The sequence below is a fragment of the Gastrolobium bilobum genome, unplaced genomic scaffold, assembly GCF_033153095.1.
Source record: "Gastrolobium bilobum isolate Gb01-03AN ecotype WA unplaced genomic scaffold, APGP_CSIRO_Gbil_v1 utg19070, whole genome shotgun sequence".
NCBI classification, from domain to species: domain Eukaryota; kingdom Viridiplantae; phylum Streptophyta; class Magnoliopsida; order Fabales; family Fabaceae; genus Gastrolobium; species Gastrolobium bilobum.
In genome coordinates this window covers 85,501-106,546 of record NW_026895229.1, presented here as the reverse complement: position 1 = coordinate 106,546, position 21,046 = coordinate 85,501, and the positions used below count along the sequence as shown (strand labels likewise).

The window sequence follows — 21,046 nt, the reverse complement described above, 5'->3', positions numbered from 1 at the left end:
TAATAGGGGAAGGATATTGTAACAACCAAGTTGTGTTACTACCATGCTACTACCAATTAATCTCACCGTTAGATCGATTATGTTGATCCAACGATTATATTTGTTTTTATCTTTGTATGGTTAAGATTCCCCATATTTAAAGTAAAAGCATTAAATATGAGAAATCATAACCATACAAATGTGGAAATAAATATAAAGTACTAAATTTGGAAAATCATGACCATATAAATATGGAAATAAATATAACCGTTGGATCAATATAATCGATCTAACGGTGAGATTGATTGATAGTAACTTGGTAGTAACACAACTTGGTTGTTACAATATCATTTCCCTTAATAATATACATCTAGTCTTTTAACCATATTCATCAAGATTTAGTATATTTTTTTGCCCTAAAAACATGATATAATTGACACTTAACAAGAGGCATACGACAAGCTTAAAAGGAACTTCATCACACAATTTTTCTTCAATATAAGAAAGCTTTCATATTAATAATCCTATAAATATGAAATTGTCACTACAAAATAATAAAAAAATAAATAAATTTATAAAAATACCCTTAAGAAATACTCATAATTATAAATTACCACGAAATCAAAAAGCAAATTTTAAGAACATCGTTCTCTGATTATAGTTTTAAAAAATAAAAAAAGTTATTATTTCAAAAGTCATTTTTACAAATAATTTTTTTTTTGTTTTTCTATTCCAAAACTAAAATATATTTTTTAAAAATAGAAATCAAACAGACGCTAAATTTTTTATACTTTTGGTTTTTTTTATTATTATTTGGGCTTTTTTTTCGACGATATCTTACGCCCTAACTATGCAGACATTCAAATAGTTTGGCCCAATAAAAATATTTTTTATGTTGGTCTATAGAAAAGGGTTAGCCCAATCAAATTTAGGCTTCTCTGTCAAGGCCACAAATGATAAAAACAGATTGCCTCTTGCCTCAATTAGTAACATCGAATAATATTGATGTAAGAATTTTAGATTTGGCTGTGGAACAATTTCCTCATGTACCAACTTTTTGTAGTTAATTACCGTAAAAACAGAGAACTTCGTAGTAATTTTTAAATGTCGATGATTCATTTTATAAATAAACTTTGTGAATATAAGATACAAGCTCACCTCAGTGACATGAAATGAATAATGAAACCAAATATAAATCAGAGTAATTTTTATGAAAATTGGCAAGTTTAGTATCCAGAACAATAGTCACCACTCACCATCATGGGTTTACCTTGCTAAATAGTTAACTGGCAGCAAATAAATATTTAACAGTTCGTCATATTATTCGTACTAGAAAAAAAAAATCATATAAATAATCCTAAAGTGGAAGTTCTGAAAATTCCATAACAATAGCATGACCATATATATGAACATTGGGGTATCCACTATTAGTCCTTGACTACGACAGTTCCGCTCGTGATATGTGCACTCTAAACAAGAATGGACTAATCCGATAGCACCGAATTTTTGTCAATGTGAAGTTGAACCAAAGCAGTGAAGAAGAGCACGTGTGGTTATTCACTTTAGTAACTTCAATAGTGTGTGAATGCGACAGTTGTAATGCAAAAGAACCCAATATGGATGGTATGCACATTTCTACTCACTTATCACTTTCAGAGTGCTTAAATATGGTCAGCAGAATGCATTCAAATGTATTTGTAGGATTGTTGAAAACAACTTATCGTACGTGCACGCGAATGAACAGAACAACCCTCTTTGTCAAGTGTCAATGATATATCATCATCTAATTAGAGGAGAAACAATGTGATATTCAATTTGACTTCTTTTATTGGAGGAAAGTCCAAAAGCAGCAAGGCACAGATGAATAGTGAATAATGATTAATTAATGATATCTCACCCTACGTATCTTTACATACATTATACAATCTCTCACTACGATTTTGTTGTTAAAAACTCGCTGGAAAGGTTCCCCATCACTTCGTTCCTTAGGTGACATGTTTCACCATGTAAAAAAGAATTGAGTGGTTGATGTCAAAAGGGGAATAAAAGATAATTACAAAAATAAAATAAAACTAAAGAGGGTGACATTAAATGATGGGTCGCAAGTGCTACATATCTCCCATTGAAACTTGAAGACAATGTCTAGTACCAATTTCGTTTTTGGCTTCTAGTGTTGAATCATTATTCTTGCAAAACTGCCAGTGTTTTTTAGTGTTGAATGCGTCTCCATGGTGGCATGTTGGCACTGCTGGTTTGGCTGGGTTTAGTTGCTTGTCCCGTCATATATTGCTTCTCTGTTTTGGTGCTGGTTTGATCTTCTCTGTTAGATTGTTTTGCTACATTGAATATGTCTTCAAGTTTTTGACTAGAGGTGGTGGGAGTGGTGGTGGCATCTTTGGTGATGTTGATGCTGTCCTTGCCAACGGAGGTTCTAAAGTTCATGTTCCTCCAAATAGGAGTAATGTGGGGTGGCAAGGATAGATAAATTTCAAAAGATGTTGAAAATGGTTGCACGACATTGCATAGGATTTAAGCCACCATCCTATCATGAAATTAGAATAAATTTTTGAAGCAATAATTGAATTCAACAATAGAGGCCATTGAAGAATATTATAGAGTTCATAGGAAGAAAACAACTCTAGCAGGAGGACTATAATAAAGTTCTTAGGCGGTGTTTGGTTGGGAGCTTTTCAGCGGATATCTATCTTTCTCAAGTATGACTTTTAGAAACACCATGTTTGTTTCAACGTTTTTCACCAAAAACCAATCTATCCAATTTGTCTGGATTTATGAGAAACATAGATATCCGCACTGTTTAGAAACCCAATTTGAAGGTGAGATTTTTCGAAAAACCGGTTATCTAGCTTTTAATGCACTGTTGATTTCATAAAGTTACCTAATTTTCCCAGTAAAGTTTTTCCCCACCAAACAACTTTTTTTTTTACATTTTTCTACCTATCTCACTTTATCTATCTTTCCAATCATTTCTCTATCTATCTCGTTTCCCTACTATTCCAAAAAAATTTCCTTAACCAAACGCTCCTTATTGTCATGCGGGTTCAGTGAAAGCCACATTTGAATATTCAAAGAGTTCTTAATAAACAACTCTAAGGGAACTATTTTTGTAAGTGTAGTGATGCATTTCACATACCTTTAGATTGATCGATGTTAGTTGTTGAGGAGGTTGATAAAGTCTAAATTGTGACGAACTGCTTTAATGTTTGAGGGTTTTGAGAAGAAGATATTAGTTAATCAAGAGACTATTACAAATTGGAAAAAAATAAATACAAGATATATCAATTCAAGGACTTGTTTATCGTTTCTCAATTGTAACACTTCAACCTGAAGATTTTAAAAGTCATCCAAGTTTTTTTCGATACTGTAGTAACCACGATTGCAAGTATTACTAAAACTTCATTATAGTTGTGGGATATGCGTATAGGGATAAACATCTAGAACTCCAACAATCTGCTATTATTGTATATGAGTTGTAATTCATTTTTGAAATTACCTACTATGTGCAATATATTACTTGTTTTTTGTATTTATTTAGATCCTCACAAATATGAAACTGTTTGAAAAAGAGACAATGAATGTTGTTTTTATTTTATTTTTGTGATGGCTAATTTAAAATCAGCCAAGAAGAAGAAAGCTAGAAAAACTATTGAGCATAACCTTGATGGTGTTTCATTTGATGAAGATGGAAGTTTATCTAACATTGAGGGTTTGGGTTCGGATACTCCAAATGAAGACGACTTGGTTCACATTAGAAAGCATGCTAATGATGTTGTTGGTGCCCCTCTAATTAATTTATAGATTGCTAATTTTGATAATCAACTTGATGGAGATGGAGAAGAAAATGCCATGGATAATGATGGAGATGAAAATTGTATGGAAGATGATGAATATAATTATCTTTTCCATATACATATATAATTTAATTTTTCTCCTGTGATCCTAAAATGAAGTCATTTTGAGGATAGAAAAAAATTAAATATAATAATAAAGATTAATAAAATTTCAAAATAAATTAGAATTACAAAAATATATTTTTTCTAACTTCAAAATGATATCATTTTGAAAGTCGTTTTAGGAATAAGAAAAATAATTATAAGGGTAAAGATTATATAATTTCAGAATGAATTAGAATAACAAAATTATATTTCTCCCAAATTCAAAATGATATGATTTTGGGGTCATTGAACAGGAAACACACACGTGTGTATAATTTTATATTTTAAGTAGAAATGTACATATTCCCCTCCCCTTCTCATCTCAAATAGAATCTCTTTTTTGACTAGCTCATAGAAGACAAATTAAATTCCCCATCTGTTAGAAACTGCAGAACAGAAACAAAATGGGGTTGGCATGTGATGTGTGAGCACCGGCAGCAGTAATAGTAGCCATCACAAAAAAATGAGAAGGGGGCCGAAGAGAATAACAAATGAGCATGAAGAACCCCATGTAGCCATGTGATTCCATGGTTTTATTCCCAGCAACATGTGACCATCATCTCCTCTATATTTGTAAGCCACATAAACCCTTTTCCAATTCCTTGCAGTGGGACCCTCTGGAACCCCACCATGTTCCCTCACATGCGCCTTTCCTTTCCCTTTTTATTCAAAGACCTTCCAAACCCGTACAAGCCTGCTGCTCTCTATGTTTTGTTCTTGCTCCAACTTCATACTCATTCATACACTAGTAGTAGTACTGCCATTCAGCTACATGCTAATTGTAATGGCCCATACGGATATGCTTCCATTGGAACACAGTAACTGTTTTTTCGTCTATTTTTAACATGATGTTCTGTCAATTATTTTTTGGTATATTTATTCTGTCAATTATTAAATATATAACTCAAGTTTGAACTTAAACTTTCAAAGATTCCGAATTCAACCCATTGGATTAAGATGAGAAAATAAAATTGTATTGGGGTCGTTGTACGATGAATATGGGCGAGAACCACGTTCGAATAGATGTACACAAGAGGATTAAAAAAAGGGTATACATCTTTCTTCATAGGTGAGCAGGAGCAGTCATGGATAAAATTCCCCAACATAATGATTATTCAAAATGATATTCCTTGGAAGTCAAAAACACTTCCGTCTATGGAGCTATCAGAAACGTGTACTTCACCAAATGGCATCAAATGTTTTCTTTCCACCCAATAATCACAAGATTCCCACATGCAAGCAAATTCACAAATAAGAACCAGACACCAACCAATTCAATCATAATTAAGTTCATGAACACACTGAGTAGAAAGAAACGAAAAATAAAAGAAAGTTAGCTCTATTTTCCATCTGAATGACAAAATTTTACAGCCTCTAATGAAACACTTTGTCTTCTTCGTTCTTCAATATATAATTCTTACATACAAAGAGAAGGGAAAAATAAAAATAAAAAAAAAAATCAAATACAGAATTGCGGTTCTATTTACCAATCTAAATGAAAGATTCTAAGCTCCACTTCAACAATCTATGTCCATTTTTTCTTTTTCTTCTTTTAATCTAAATCATTTTTTTCACTAACAAAAATTACAAATTTTGGAGATTACAAAGGAAAGAAAAAAAAAATGGTCAAAAGGGCACCACAACAAGCTGGCTGCATGCAAAACCGTCAGAATTTCCGATGGAATCTTGAGGCCACGAATCCCGAAGAAGCTTCAGCAACAACTGCGCCTTCCTCTTCGCTCTCTCCGTGCAATCACTCTGTACCAACAACAGCAGCTGAGTCAACACCCCCGCCGCCACCGCTTCCCTCTGGCACAGTTCCGATTCCGAGCACAGCGACAGCAGCGCTCCGGCGGCGTACTCCGTCGCGCGATCTGATATCTTCAGTATTATCTTCACCAGCATCGGCACCGTCAGGGCGTGTTCGGCGAACGCCGTGCAACCAGCCGGAATCCGGCACAGCAGTTCCACCGTCGCCAGCGCCCTTTCCGCATCGCATTTCTCGAAATCCGCAAGCCGGTCGACGAGGATTCCCGGCGCTCCGGCCACCACCGCTTTCTGCCGCGTCTGCTTCACCAGGCACAGCGCGAACAAGGCCTTGATCCCGATCTTGAGAGCTCGCGGGTACGAGATCGGGTTCCTGAGTATATCGATGACGCCGTCGTAGATTTCGTCGACATTGCTAACCTGAGCGCGAAGCTCCGGCGAGTGAGTTCCGGCGACGGCGATCTCGATCAGAGCCGCCGAGTTGACTCGGACATCGACGGAAGGGTGAGAGAGAAGACGCGATAGGAAGCTAATCTTATCCGAGTCGGAAGCTATGGAGGCGCATTCGGACTCAGCGAGTGGGAACAGGACGAGTAGAGCAAGCGACTCGTGAGCCAACTCGTCTGAAGCGTGGTTGTTGAAAACAATAGGGAGTAAGAAGTGGGGAACGTTGAGTGAGGCAATGAGAGCGCGATTCTTGTCTGAGTCACGAACGAGTCCTCTGAGTCGACGAATCGAGGTTAGACGGAGCTGTTTGGGAGCGGAATTAGAGGAGGCTTGGTTAAGCAAGGAGCGAACGAGGGCAGGGTCAGCTGGCTGTTTGGGAGTGGGGATTCGCTCAACCCCGAAAGCGCGGTTAGCGACGCACCAATCTTGGATAAGGCGACGGAGGGTGTGATTGGGGATTAGAGTGAAATCGGTGAGAGGGGCTCGCGTGACGGGACATGTGCTGTTGCCTGTGGCGACCCATGACTCGATGCTGGCTCGGTCGTAGGTCTGACCGGTGCACGCCGTGACAGGGTCTCGCATGAGTTCGAGCGAGATTGGGCACCTGAAGTGGTAGGGAATCTGAACCCCCAAATCCAACGGTTCTAAACTGCCAGGCATTGTTTGTGTTGGGAGGGAAGAGTGTGATAGGAATAGGAATTAGGAATTAGGAATTAGGAATTAGGATAGGAGTGTGGCTGTACGAGAAATGATAATAATAATAATAATAATAAAAATAGTGCTAAATGTGAAGGGTGTGGAAATTCTCTTTAGGTATGTCACGCTTTGCTTTCTCTTATATGAGATGAAACAGAGGAACATACCCAACAGGCAGAGGCGCAGAGACAGAGAGAGACTGACCTCCGTCCTTCACTCCCTGACTCCTTTATCTGACTCGTCTCTCCCCTCTCCCACACGTGTGCGATGGCATCTAACTTGGAATCTAACCCTGGTTGGGGAATGGGATCAGAGAGAAAGGATTGGTCAAACAAAATATGCCACTAATAATGGGGTCCCACATTTACTGCCTAAAATCTTACTCCTGTCTGTGTACATCAACTAATTGCGTCCTCCATTTCCTTTCACTTTTTGCTCATCGACCCCTCTTCTTTTCCTTTCTTTTCATATTCTTCCATCCCTTTCATCTTTGTATTCTATGGGCTTCTTCTTTTTTACGCTCTTTTTGTTCCCTCTTCTTTTCTTTGCTTAGTCTTGACCCTACTACAGTCACAGTCATTGTTTGTTTGGGTATCGATGCGAAAGCTTTACACTGTTCTATTGTCATGTAAGGTATCATCACAAAGAGATCACTGTATCATCACAAAGGGAATTGACTAAAACATTGTTTATTTGCATAACCAATTTACAATAATGTATCATCTTGTCAAAGCTTTTGCAATAAAAAAGAAAGAAAGTAGCAAAGCCTTTTCTAATATTTACAATCAATTTTTAAGGATACGGAAGCCACTTTTTTTTAAAAGAAGAAACAATAATGTAAAATTGATACCATTAATGTCACTTAACCGGTTTAGATTCAAGGAGTTTAGATAAAATTAATTAGTAAGTAGTACTATATTTTATGAATGAGTATATTTAACGAATAAAAAGTAATTAAATTATTATTTTGCAGTTTTCAGATTTCAGAATTCAATTGTGAAAAAAGAAGAAGGAATTTAACGCCAAAATCCCATCCAATCCGGTAACAATTTTAACCTTAAGAAGTTGAAGTGTTTAAAATTATAAAAAGAAGAATCATAAAACAACCAATATTTTTTTGGTAGGATCTTGAAAGAACCCTTTAACATATCAAAGGGTCAAGCAACAACAACCACTATATAATAATACATAGTATCCTTAGCACATAGATTTGGTCATTTTATATTTACTTAAGATTATATAAAGTAATTGTTTTGTTAGTGTCTCAGATTACTATTGAAGGATAAATATGAAAAAATGGATAAAATCTACCCAATGTATAAACTAAATAAATGCACTTTGTCTTAATTGGCAAGCATTTTTTTCTAATCAATTATTTGAACAATTTTTCCTTAAATTGTATGATAATTCTTTCATATTTTATTAAAATTATAAAATAAAGTCTAACAATCAAATGAAAGTATATTTTAGGAAGAATCGAATCCCAATTATTAATTAAGGAAATGAGTGGAGTAATATATTAATTTAGGTCTCTTGAAATACATAATGCATTTTAGAGTATGAAATGCTAAAAAGTTGTCTTCATAAAGTACACACAATAAATTTTTTTTTTTTTTGGATATTAAAAAAATAAAGAAGATAAAAATGAAGGATCTTTTTCTGTATTATTTTGCTAGTTTTTATGGTTGGATGAATAAGTGGAAATGTTAAAAAGAAAACAATAAAGGGAGAATTGGATAATAGATGAAATAAAAGGGGGCAGGATGCAAATATGTTAGAGAACATGATTAGGTTTGAATCGTTTGGTAATAATGTGGAGTCAAAGGTCAAAGATGAAGAGATTAGGAAGGAAAGAGGGGTCCAGGTTGTCTATCAACCTCTTTATTGGGGCAAATACAACTTTCGTGTGGATAACAATAACGGGTAGTGGTCCCTTCTGAGTGGACGCGGTTCGATAAGTGACACCTACATCAGATATTCCTTCATCTTTAATTTTTACTTGCGTCCTTGGGAAAAAAAAAAGGATAAAGGGTAAAAGAAAAAAATAAATAGTGGTGAATTTTTGACAAATTTAATTCGAGTTTAGACAAGTATCTTCAATTGCGATCATTAAAATAAAGAAGGGAGATATTCTTATTATTAACAAAATTTATTATCATTTTAATTATCATTAGATTAGTATTTTTTTTTTCTCTTTAAATTTTTTTCAACATTATATCTTTTTGATTCAATGGTAATTAAGTAGGTAATGCATTAGCAGTAAGATTTTTGGTAATAAGGATATATCTTCTCTTAAAATAATTTTTTTGCAAAAAATAAAAACTATTAGTTAAATTTTTAATGTAAATAGAAAAAACTAAACTTCAGAATCTAGTAGTGTTGAAAAAAAATGGTAATATCGAGTTACGACTCTTTGTTCATGCTAGCATTTTATTTTATTTTTTCTTACACGTACACATCTACAGTTTAATGTCACAACTAAATTATAAAAATTTATAAAAGATGGGACTTTGATAACTCACAATCATCATTATAATTATTGACATCAATAGTGTTGTGACCTTATGTTTATGTTAAAGGTTAGCTCTCCCAAAAATGATTTTAGTTTGTTATCAAAAAAAAAAAAAAATGATTTTAGTTTGTTACAAAAACTTGAATTATCTAGTATTTTCTCTTTTATTTTGAACAATCTATTATCTTTTATACCAAATTGATAAATTATTTCATTTGAATTCTTTTCAAATTAGTTTATATATAAAAAAGCATTGAAATATATAATTAGTTTTAGAATATTTAGTATATAGTTTTGATTCGTTTAATGTGACATTACAAAGTTATGAGTTATTCATTTAAATTGTGTTTTTTTCTTGGTAAACTCTTTTTTAGGGTGCTTTTTTGGTGAATTATTCATATAATTACTTTAGCTTTTGCTTCCTGTGCATCAAATAATAATTTCATTATTATTTATTTTTCGAAATGGTTGAAAATTTTCAAACACTTATTTTCCCCCTTTTTTTTCCCGGATCTGATAGACACTTATTTTCATTGCGGCGACTTTTCAAAAATTGATTTTGTCATTTTGGTAATATTTCAAAATTTCCAAACATTAATGTCTATTATCAATAAAGCATATCTTAAACAGTTTATGGCTTGTCATTTCTTTCAAAATTTTCAATTTAGTCTGAATGGTACTGTGTTTCCATTGAAATTCATGTTGATGGTCCTTGGACCTCCCAACAACTAATAAAGAGAAAGTGTACACAGTCAGCGAACAAATCAAAGCGAAAATATCAATGTTTTAAAAATTAAATGAGATGTTGAACTAGCCATATCTGTGTATTAATTACAAACTATATGATTAAATTGTAGTTGAATTTAATATTCTTTAAATAACAAATATAATTAATTCACAATTTAATCACTTCAACAACTTGTTCCATTCAATTTTTGAAACATTGGAAAAAAGAATCACGTTATTCAAAACATTGATAGTAATATGTTATCAAATGTCAATAGGCAAAATTGGGGATTTGAAATATGTTTTTTATATTCAAATAAATTTCATTTATACATTATTAATCACTGTAGACTACCTAGCAGGATTTTTTTTATTTTTTTTTTAAAAAGCGACAATTACTATGAGTTAAACGATTACACGATTAAAAAAAAAAAAACTTTCTGAACAGAAGTTTACATTCAGCAAAAATAAGCAAGCTCCAATATAAGGGAGCTAATTAAGAGTTATACAAGGTTACAAACGGAGTTTCGTTTTTAACATATTGCAAACAAGAATATTATTCCTAGGGCCAGGATATTCTTACACCGGTGTAAGAGTTAGAAGTCTTACACTCAATCTTGACTATTGATTTACTTGTATTCAATGGCTAATATTACTAAAAAATTAGAGCCCTTAGATATAAGTGAGATTAATGGACAAGATTGAGAGTATAACTTACACCGGTGCAAAATGATCCTGACCCTTATTCCTATCCTAGCTAATAGCTAGTGTGCAACAAACTTAAAGATGTTAATCTAAAGTTTGATTTAAGTATTTTAACTAAGCACGAAAGTCCAACTCTTATTGCTTTCAATTATATTTATTTTTTAAGTATCATGGAATATGACCTCGACATAGGACGAACTCTAATTTTCTAAACTTCTTAAAAACCAGAAAAAGTATGAATTAAAAAATGTTCTCAATCCATCCAACTTTTCCTTAATTTTTTAACAGATTATTATTTCTTATGTTATAGGAGATAATTTTATTTCCTTCACAAATATAAAAGTATGTGATACCTATATTTTCTTTTCTTTTCTCTTTTCTCTTCACATAGATATAAGTCTCACACACTTTTATGTGTATAGAGGAAATAAAATTATCCCCAATAACATAAGAAACATTAATCTTAGTTTTTGAATATTAAAATTTTCATTTAATTCATTGTTTAAAGATAAACTTTATTTTTTTATTGTGGATATCATTGAAATTTTAAAAAGTAAGATATTGAACAAAGTTATCTCTAGAAATTAGAAAACAAATTGAAAAGCAAAGAAAATTTTCTGTACTTATATTTTGTATCATGAAAAGGGAAAACGAGGGTGAAATGCGAGCAATTAAATATGTCCCCTTCTAGACTTCGGTTAATGTTCTCCGCAACTGTTGAAAATAGAAACCAAAAGCGGGAAACAGTTGCATTGTTGGGTGAACAATGTGGTCGGTATTAACTAAGGGAGTGCTAGTAACATTGAGATAAAAAGAAGTTTCTTTCATATACTCTCGCTCTATTATACGAACCTAATCATAACATAAGCAATTAAAATTGACACTAATAATTTACTTTTAGAATAAAATTCAAATCATTCAATATAAATATATTGATGTACACGAAGAATCTCATAAAAAAATTATAGGAAGTTAACCCAATGGTTAAAAAGGTGTGCTTACGTTTAACTATACATATTTTAGAATATAGGTTGGGGCTAATAAGAAAAAGGAATTTAAATATATATATAAAAAAAGTACAACTGTATATAGGGTTTGGTTGAAGGTAAGTACAATGCATATTGCATATTTGTGTTGTTAGGAAGTGGAATAGAGGAAAGCGGTGAGAATTTGGAAGCACGCGTGGGGGAGAGACAAGAGTGTGACCCTGTTGTCTCCGGTCAACCTGGCAATGTTTTGCCGCTACAGCTTCTTCCAAAACACACTGTTTCCTTCAGTGCACGTGTTTCCAGCTGTTTCAGCCTTTCTTTGACTGCATTGTATTTTGTATCCTATATGAAAAATATTTTTGATATTCCAATTATATCAAACACTCAACGTACATTATTTATTATATATGACAATAAATAATATTTCTACATTACTTTTATTTTTATAATTATTTTCATTCATATTCCATATTTTTCTTTTTTGAGAAAAGGAATTGGTACTCTGCTGCACCCAAAATGAGCTCCTACCTTATGCTACGAACATGGAATTTCCATTTAAGGCCTCCAACCTGTATGCCCGACCTCAAATAAAAAGCCCACTACTTGTTCGGGCCGGGAGTAGCATGGCTGCGTGAGTAGTATAACAAAGACTTTTTTAAGAATAAAATACACAACCTTTTTTTTTTTTTTTTCTTATTCAATATTATTGGATATCTCTCATAGTTCGCATGCTAATGATGGTTTTTATTATTGGGGTCAGCAAAAAAACAACTGAAGTCTTCTCCTAGATAAGCGGGCAAGGGTACGGGGGAACCACCTCGGCGAGGTTCGGTGTTCCCAGATCCGAAAAGACTAGGTATTGTTATGGGCCTATGATTTATTGTAATTTTTTATTTTCTTAGTAGTTTAGGCTGGGTCCATAGTCGTTGTTAGGATTTTTTAATCTTATTTATATTTTTTTTGTAAATCGAATGACTTGTAATAAATGACGATGAGATAAATATAGTATAATCAAATTAGACGTAAGTTAAATTTGAATTTGTGTAATTGTCGGTTTGAAACAAATATATTTTTATTGTTCCCCAAAAGAAACCTGGCACAGTGCTCAAATTATCTCGTACAGAGGACACAGCTTAACCATCATATTAAAAGGCCTCCAATTTTATAAAGTTAAGCACTAACGATGCCTCAAAATCTGTGACCTCAGATTACTTAATTGATGAAGAGACCAGAGAAACTACCATAATCAGCTCTGTTCTTTTTATGCACAGCTAATTAAAGGGATCTTAGTGGATGAGGTGCTGGAAAAAGCAAATCAACTGGCTGACTTGTTCATATGATTCATGAGCAAACACTATAAAGTCTAGATACCTTTTAACTATACATTTAGGTTACTACAATAAACAACAAAAGAATAATAAGCTATAAATCTTATTTTTTAGAATATTTCTTATGGCACCATGTCCCACTCGTGGAAAGACTCTGGAAAGTGACCATGAGTGTGGAAACAAAGCAAAGCCTAGTTGGCCTCGTGATTCGTCCTAAGAATTTAATCTTTCAGCTTGATTCGCCCAATCTAATCTGATTTTCTTTTAAAGGTCAAATAATCTAATTTAATCTTTTGACTAATAATTGAACCCACTTTCCACTCTATTCAACCAATTGCTCACCACGTGTTCACTCCTTCAACTTAATCATGTCATACCATTTAACCTTTGTGGATTGGTGGTCCCCTAATAACGTCCATTCTTTCAACTGCATTCTCTGACTCTAACGCCATAGCCACACTTTGAGGTGCTACAGTTCCCAGCAATGCCATTTACGAATAACTTAATTTGAAGGGTTTAGATTTTGTTTTCTCAAGTAAATGGGTAGATTTTATGGGTCTAATTGGTGATAAGCATCGTCAACAAATCAATATCCATTGTATCAAATCATAAAGGAATATTAACAGAAAAGTTGAGACATATCTTTCTCCATAACAGTGAAATAATTTTGATCTTCTCATTTGAAATATGCGATATTTTTTATTTAAATAACCCTAATCCTTATTCTTTAATGTATTGTCTTTCTCTTGATAAGGAAGAAAAACTAAAGTTTCATCATTTGACATATTGGGGACCATAACTTTTACAGTGTTTTTCTTTATTGTTAGGTCAGTAAACTCCCATTATATCTAATTGACCAATACTGGTATCCACTTATTTGAGCTTTTTGACCCTTTTGCCCCTCATTAATTAATTAATAATTATTTTGCCCCTGATTCAAAATTATCCACTTTAATCGATTAATTTGAATATTTAATCGATTAAATGGTTGACTCGAGATTTAATCGATTAAAAAATTATATTGACTTGAAATCCTTTGTTACCTGTTGGGAGATTTAATCGATTAAATAGAGAGATTTAATCGATTAAATGGTCAAAACAGGCAAAAATGGTTGACTCAAGATTTAATCGATTAAATCTCCCAACAGGTAACAAAGGATTTCAAGTCAATATAATTTTTTAATCAATTAAATAGGGAGATTTAATCGATTAAATCTCGAGTCAACCATTTAATCGATTAAATATTCAAATTAATCGATTAAAGAGAGGCAGATTGGTGGATAATTTTGAATCAGAGGCAAAATAATTATTAATTAATTAATGAGGAACAAAAAAGTGAAAAAGCCCACTTATTTATCCCACACTTACTTAGAAATCTATTTGAACATCTTTATGTGATTATTATAATTTATCCAATATATATTAAATAGCATAATATAATTATTAATATAATATATAGCCCACAAATACATTAATAAATATAATTTACTAACGGGTGTCTTTTGAACCGTGCATATCAATAATGAAGGAATGAACTTGCGTTTAATAGTTATGCATGTTACGTGAATGGCTGCATTAGCATATTCAAAGTTTGAAACTGTTGCTGAAAATCCTCCTAAATTAATGAAATGCAACTCTGTCTTATATCCATATCTATAAATTAAGCTATATGGGCGTGCATTTAAAGTGTGGTTAAGTGGAAATTCTAATGTACACTCCAATCGCGGAAGAAAAGGATGCCCCGTCGTGTGCATGAGTGTAATACAACTCAAGCTCAATATCGCTTAGAACTTACTCCTCTACATTAATATTGCATTATTAAGCTTCGAAATTTGCGGATGACATCCCCCCACGTGACCGCGCGTGTGTTTGCAGTTGTCACGGTGATTATGAAACACTTTGGCTGACATCTAATCTGATAAGATATGGGTTTTGTTGTACAAACTCAGCTTATATTTATTTTGTAATCATTTAGTTAAATATCCATTCAGTATAATGACACTTGATATTTTTTAATATCTATTACCAATACTAGATTTTTTAATATCCTTATACAACTTAAAAAAATTCCTCATACCCGCTTTTGGCTTTTAATTTTTTATTATAAAAGAAAAACTCTTATTAAAAAAGTTTTTGTAAAAACTTATTTAGCTTAATTTTTACATAGAAGAAAAACTAAAAACAAATTCCAAAATAGGCCCAGGTCACAATTAATTGAGTCGAATGACAATATTTGACATGCACAACTAAGTGTTAAATACTTGTAAATGGATGACACGTGTTAAAGTAGGGTATGTTTCAACATCCAATTTCAATATATGATGTTTATATAGGGCGTTTGAATGAACTTTATTTTTTAATAATTTTTTTTTTTTAAAAAATGCACTCCGCACTAAAAAAAGTCTTTTTGGATATTTGCTTTGAAAAAATAAATAGAAGTTACAAAAAAATTAAATATCAATTTTTTTTTTAAGCTAAAAATTTTAGATTCTAAAAAATTCAAAAGTCAAAAGTCAATTTTTTTTTAAAAAAATCGAAATAGCTTTAACTTTTATGAAAAAATATTCCTGAAATAAATAAGACATAAAAAAAATCTTTTTACATGCACATCCAAACGGATAACTTCTCAAGTTCTCATATTGTAGCTTCTTTTCTCCCGTATGGTCTCAAAATTAAGTTAGCCTCTGTTTCAAAAGTTCAGACTTCAATAAGAGGATGAAAGTAAGGGATAGTCTTCAATACATCTAAGTTTTTTTTTTTTTGGTCTTTTTTTGGGTGTTGAACAAGTTCAGCTATTATTTTCAACTTTTCTCTTGAAAATAGTTCTCTTTACGGACCTCAGGTTGTGCAGCCTGGTTTCCCTCTTTGTCGTTGGAGGATCGGGTGAGAACCTTCTTTTTTCCTCTGTTTTAGGGTCTTGGGTTATGACATTGGATGGCCCGAACATGTTTATGGTTCATTATTTTGGGCTATAACCTATAAAAAAACCAGATCCTAAGCCCATTAAAAAAAGTATATTATGATCTGATTCTATAGTTCAGGCCTTTAAGTTTGCTCTATGATATAGTGCTACCCTTTTAGTTTTAATGAAACACCTACAGGCTATATGTTGATAACTTTTGATTTTTCATACTAAATTTTCTCAAATCATTCACACATCAAAGTCAAAGGGTTTTATTTATATGTGTTCGTCCAATAGCATAAACTTTTGAAAAAATTGATTAGGTGATAACATATTATGAGAGCTATTAATGTGGGTCATGTGAAGTTGAAAGAAAGAAAAGTTTTGGTTATTGGGTGCGGATTGATGTTTCAGAATGATTTATTTTATTTTGCTGTTATACAAAAAGTGGGATTATGATTTTGGTGAGTTTGGCAACAATTGAGTATTTTGCTTTGTTCTGGATTCGGTTGAAGGATATACGTGATGAAGGAAATCTGGATTTGAGGCGCAGTTTCTTCTCTATCTTCACTTCCCTATTTGTGTCTTCTACACCTCAAATTCACCATGTGTCTTCCCTATTTAGCTAATAATAAATTTATTATTGTTATCAAAAAATACATAAATAAATTTATTATTACATAAATAACATAGTTGGAAAAATAAAAAATACTTGAGTGGTACATAAAAGGGTTCTCTTACATAAGGTGTATCTAAAAATATGTGAAATATATCAAAGCATAAATGTTACTCAGATTGACACCTCATAAATCTAAGTGCTTTGTTAATGATATCATACAACATTACAACCCACCAAATGTTGCACACTGATAATTTCACAATATTAAGTTAGTGGGCCCATTGCATTCCCACCATGACTACAAAATTACAACGACAGCTACCAAAGCTAATCCCCAAAATAAAAAACAAAAGCCACCACAATGTACCAACCCCACACTATCCTAACTAATCAATGTTCACACCCAATTCAGCGTTACCCAAAAAAATGGTTTCTTCACACTCTTTCTCCGAAACTCTTCTACTTGCATTTTATTAAAGGGAAAGGTTTTTCACAATGCCACAAGCATGGCCACGAGAGGAGTAGTAGCAAACCACCACAACAAATCAACTGGCTTGCAATTTCGAATGCCAAAGCTCGAGTCACGAGCTGCCACATGGGGAGATGTTGTATGAGCCTCAGGTAACTGACATGATCCAAATGTCACGTTTGCCTGCACAAATCAAAATTCAGTATATGAAAACTTAGAAGAGGAAGAGAGTGAATGAAAGTAATTGATGCAAACCTTGCAGGAGGCTATTTTTCCACACCCACATACTAGATGACCATTTGCAACATCTAATGCTTCTGGGGCTCCTCCTCCATCGCTCCTCTGAAACATCAATGTAATACAAGTTAATTATATTTACTTACATCACAATTCTCTTACTCTATAAGTTTGCAATATCAACTCAAAAGGCTATTTTTCTCATGGCTAATATATATTTTAACACCTTGTAGAAATCAACAGCTATGAAATTAGCCCAACGTTTGCCGGCTGCTTCATAGCAAGTGTTGACCATGCTAAGCAAAGGAGCTGAATTGTCCTTGCAAGATTTAGTTACATCTGGAAGATCTCTAAAGTAGTTCACTAGGACTAAAGATCTTGATGTTGTGTTCATAGATGGTGATTCTGCACGATTCGGGCATGAACCAGCCTTCATGCCTCCATTTCCATCTGCAAATTGCACTCTCAAACCCCATTAACATTCACCAATATATCCAATTGAAACTTTGTTACCAAAGTAAACTTAAATATTAGGAACATGTAGTACTTACATTGGTTTTCTACTAAATATCGCCACTCATATGCAATCCCTTCAGAAGCTTCCTTAGATGCTTTTGAAGTGAAGACTACTAAGCGCTGGTTCTTCTGGATCATATCATCTACGGTTGGCCAGTTTCCACCATTTTTGGGCATTCGAGACACTGGAAACCAGTATTTTCTCAGTCCAGCAGCATCAAACACCTTTGTTAGACCTTTTGGTGAAGTCACGTAATCCTCAATAATAATAGTAACAATCTCTGATGGGTTTGCTTCAAGAAATGCTTGAATCTCTTTGAGAACATTAATTGCAGGTTGCTGTATGTATGTTCACATTTCAGACAAGTAATAACTATCGAAGTAAATGCATAACTAGATTTCATATTCACAGAGAAATACAAATTCAATTTTGTACTTATATCATACTTAATTTGGAATAGCAACAACTAAACCATTTGTTACTTACAAAAGCTGTGTAGTTGTAACACTGGCCCCCAAATGAGTGACACAGCCAAACATCTTTCTCGAAGTCATACATGTCAAGCATCAACCCTCGTACTCCATTCTGCGAGAGAAATGTGAAATACAAGAATAAGGTGCCAAAGCTCTTGAATTGAAATCATTTATATCCTCAAAAGACCTAATAGTTTGAATTTCTTTTACGCATTAGAATATTAACAAAGGGGTAACTTCTCTTTTATCCTCTTTGTACTATGTATTCTGATTGTTTCGGATAAGTGATGCTATTTGATCTGTGTAAAAGAGGTGAGTAATCTCAAGAAGGTTATCAAATTGCAATTCAAATCATAAAATCATCAATCTAATTTTTGGACCATGAATCATAAGTCATATTGAATGGTGGGATTCAGAGACAAAATGGTTTGAAATATATCATATAAATGATGTATAAATGCCAAGCTATTCAATGAAATTATTTTTACTGTAAGATCAGAAATTAGAAGTCTTCACTTCTGTTTTGCTTATGTTTGAACTTTGACTCTTTAGCTTCCTTCTTCTGCTATATTCGATTAGTTCTAAGTTGTTTCGCGAAAACTGATAATGCTATTTTATTCATTGGTGTGCTTCAGCAACTCTAAACGTGTCATTAAAAAAATTCAAACATTCTCCGACAAAAAAGTTCCATATCACACGAAGTCCCTAACTAATCCAACCAAACTATTAATTACTTGAACTATTCAACCATGTAAAGTAATCCTGGTTGTTCAGTTAATTTAAAATATAAATTCCCACATGCAGCACGTTCTAAGGCTAAACTTTAATTGAAAAATAAAAAATAAAAAATAAAAAAATCGAATAAATAGAAAGTGGGGACCTTCTGTTCTGTTACAACGACCAGAAGGTAGAAGCTTAACTTCCCCGGTAAGAAGACAGAACATAACACAATGAGAGACAGGGCAGCGACAACTGCTTAAGGTTTCATTTTCTTTCCCAATTTTTTTTTTTTTTTTTAGAATTTAAAATTTTCCTAGAAACCAAACACTATAATCTTGAGAGAAATAGAGAAAGTAAAAAAAAATAAAAATGGGATGGAAGAAAACCCACATTAAGCTGACTGGTGATCGTGTCTTGCTGATTCGTGGGAGCCAGAATCACAGAACGAGTCATCGATTTCTGACCCAACCGCGCAAATGAATTATGCGTCGTTAACCATGAATACCGATTAAACGGCAACCCCTTCACCTATTCGAAAAACCGAGACTTTATTAGGTACCACATTCATGGCGCAAGAAAACTCCATAAACGACAATACCCAGAAAGCACAACATAGAAGACACAAAAAAAACATAAAAGTGAGACCTGTGAAGTGGGGTTGATTGGTTGAATACGAGTACACCTCGGTCGCACGTTTCCATTAGCAACGCACGTCTCGCAGTGCAAACCAGAGTCGCAGTTCTTGTCTGCTACGCATAGTTGTCCTTCCTATTAAAATAAGAGAACCAAAAAGGGTTACGGAAAATAACAACAGTACGAAAAAGGGTGTTAAAGGTTGGTGTTTCTCTGTACCTTGAGGGCAAGTGAGGAATGAAGAAAAAGCAAAACGGCGAAGAGGGTAGTTGCAAGAGTTGGGTTCTGCAAAAGAGAAAGAGAGACAGAGAGAGGAAATTGAAGTCTCTGTTTTAGAACAGAGGAAAAACAGAGCATGAAAAAGAAGAAGGGGGAGTTAGATACCTGCATAATTTAGAGGCGTGCCGGAGAGAGAATGTGAGGAAAGATGAACGAAAATGGGGTATCTGTATCAGTAATAAAGAATGAATGCGAAGTTTGATTTCCAAAGAGTGCAACATGTGAACAAGACGTGTGACCCGAAAGTGAACGATTTTGCAGCAGCTTTATCTGTCTTTAAGGACTTAATGGTGTTAACCAGCTGAGTCTTCTCCTAACTAACGAAAAAATCTACAATATTACGGTCGCATATGTACAACCCACTAAGGATATATGTTTTTTTTTTTTTTTTTTTTTTTCAGAAAGAGAAAAAAATATATTTTAATATTAGAAAAAAATATTTATCATTTTAAATCATATAACTTTCTGTTATTTTTAATAAACCTACGTCATTTTAGTGTGTTTTTTCATTTCTTTTCTTTCACTTTTTTTTCTAGTTTTACAAATAAAGTTATATAATTTAAAATGACAAACACTTAACCCTTAATATTATAATTATGGGAAAAGTGTTTGTCATTTTAAATGACTTAAAGTTATGTCATTTTAAGAGAAAGAGGTAGACACAAAATAATATTTTTTATTTAAAATTTAAATAAAAAAACCACCCTCTTTCTCCTCTATAATTTTCATTTTTTATGTTTATCTCCCTCCTAAAATGACATAATTTATGTCATTTAAAATGACAAATACCAAACCCTATAATTATATAGAAAACAATATCTATCCTATTAAATAATATAATTTTATGTCATTTTAGATTTTAACCATTGATTTTCTTCAATTAACGGTTATAATTTATTGATAATCATTAATTAATTAATAAATTTGACCCAATAAAATATAACCGTTGATTGACTGAAATCAACGGTCATGATTTAAAATGACACAAAATTATATCATTTAAAAGAATAATCATTTTTTTCAATTATATATTCTTCAAAATATATAATTTATAATTTCATTTTAAATTACCATAGTACCCAAATGTGTTTACAT

General features: G+C 32.9%; 2 protein-coding genes across 2 annotated transcripts; both read right to left on the bottom strand.

Annotated features, from left to right (window-relative positions):
• Window positions 1-5,047: 5,047 nt before the first annotated feature.
• Window positions 5,048-6,999, bottom strand: LOC133300808 (U-box domain-containing protein 26-like). The gene is made up of 2 exons (XM_061500398.1): window positions 5,591-6,999; window positions 5,048-5,169 (listed from the first exon to the last, which is right to left on the bottom strand). Exons 1-2 carry the CDS (start codon window positions 6,804-6,806, stop codon window positions 5,048-5,050), a joined length of 1,338 nt encoding a protein of 445 aa, XP_061356382.1. The 5' UTR covers window positions 6,807-6,999.
• A 9,834-nt stretch (window positions 7,000-16,833) lies between these two features.
• Window positions 16,834-20,186, bottom strand: LOC133300727 (PI-PLC X domain-containing protein At5g67130-like). The gene is made up of 9 exons (XM_061500309.1): window positions 20,057-20,186; window positions 19,892-19,957; window positions 19,685-19,807; window positions 19,430-19,567; window positions 18,333-18,431; window positions 17,881-18,184; window positions 17,556-17,779; window positions 17,348-17,434; window positions 16,834-17,275 (listed from the first exon to the last, which is right to left on the bottom strand). Exons 1-9 carry the CDS (start codon window positions 20,060-20,062, stop codon window positions 17,114-17,116), a joined length of 1,209 nt encoding a protein of 402 aa, XP_061356293.1. The 5' UTR covers window positions 20,063-20,186; the 3' UTR covers window positions 16,834-17,113.
• Window positions 20,187-21,046: the final 860 nt, after the last annotated feature.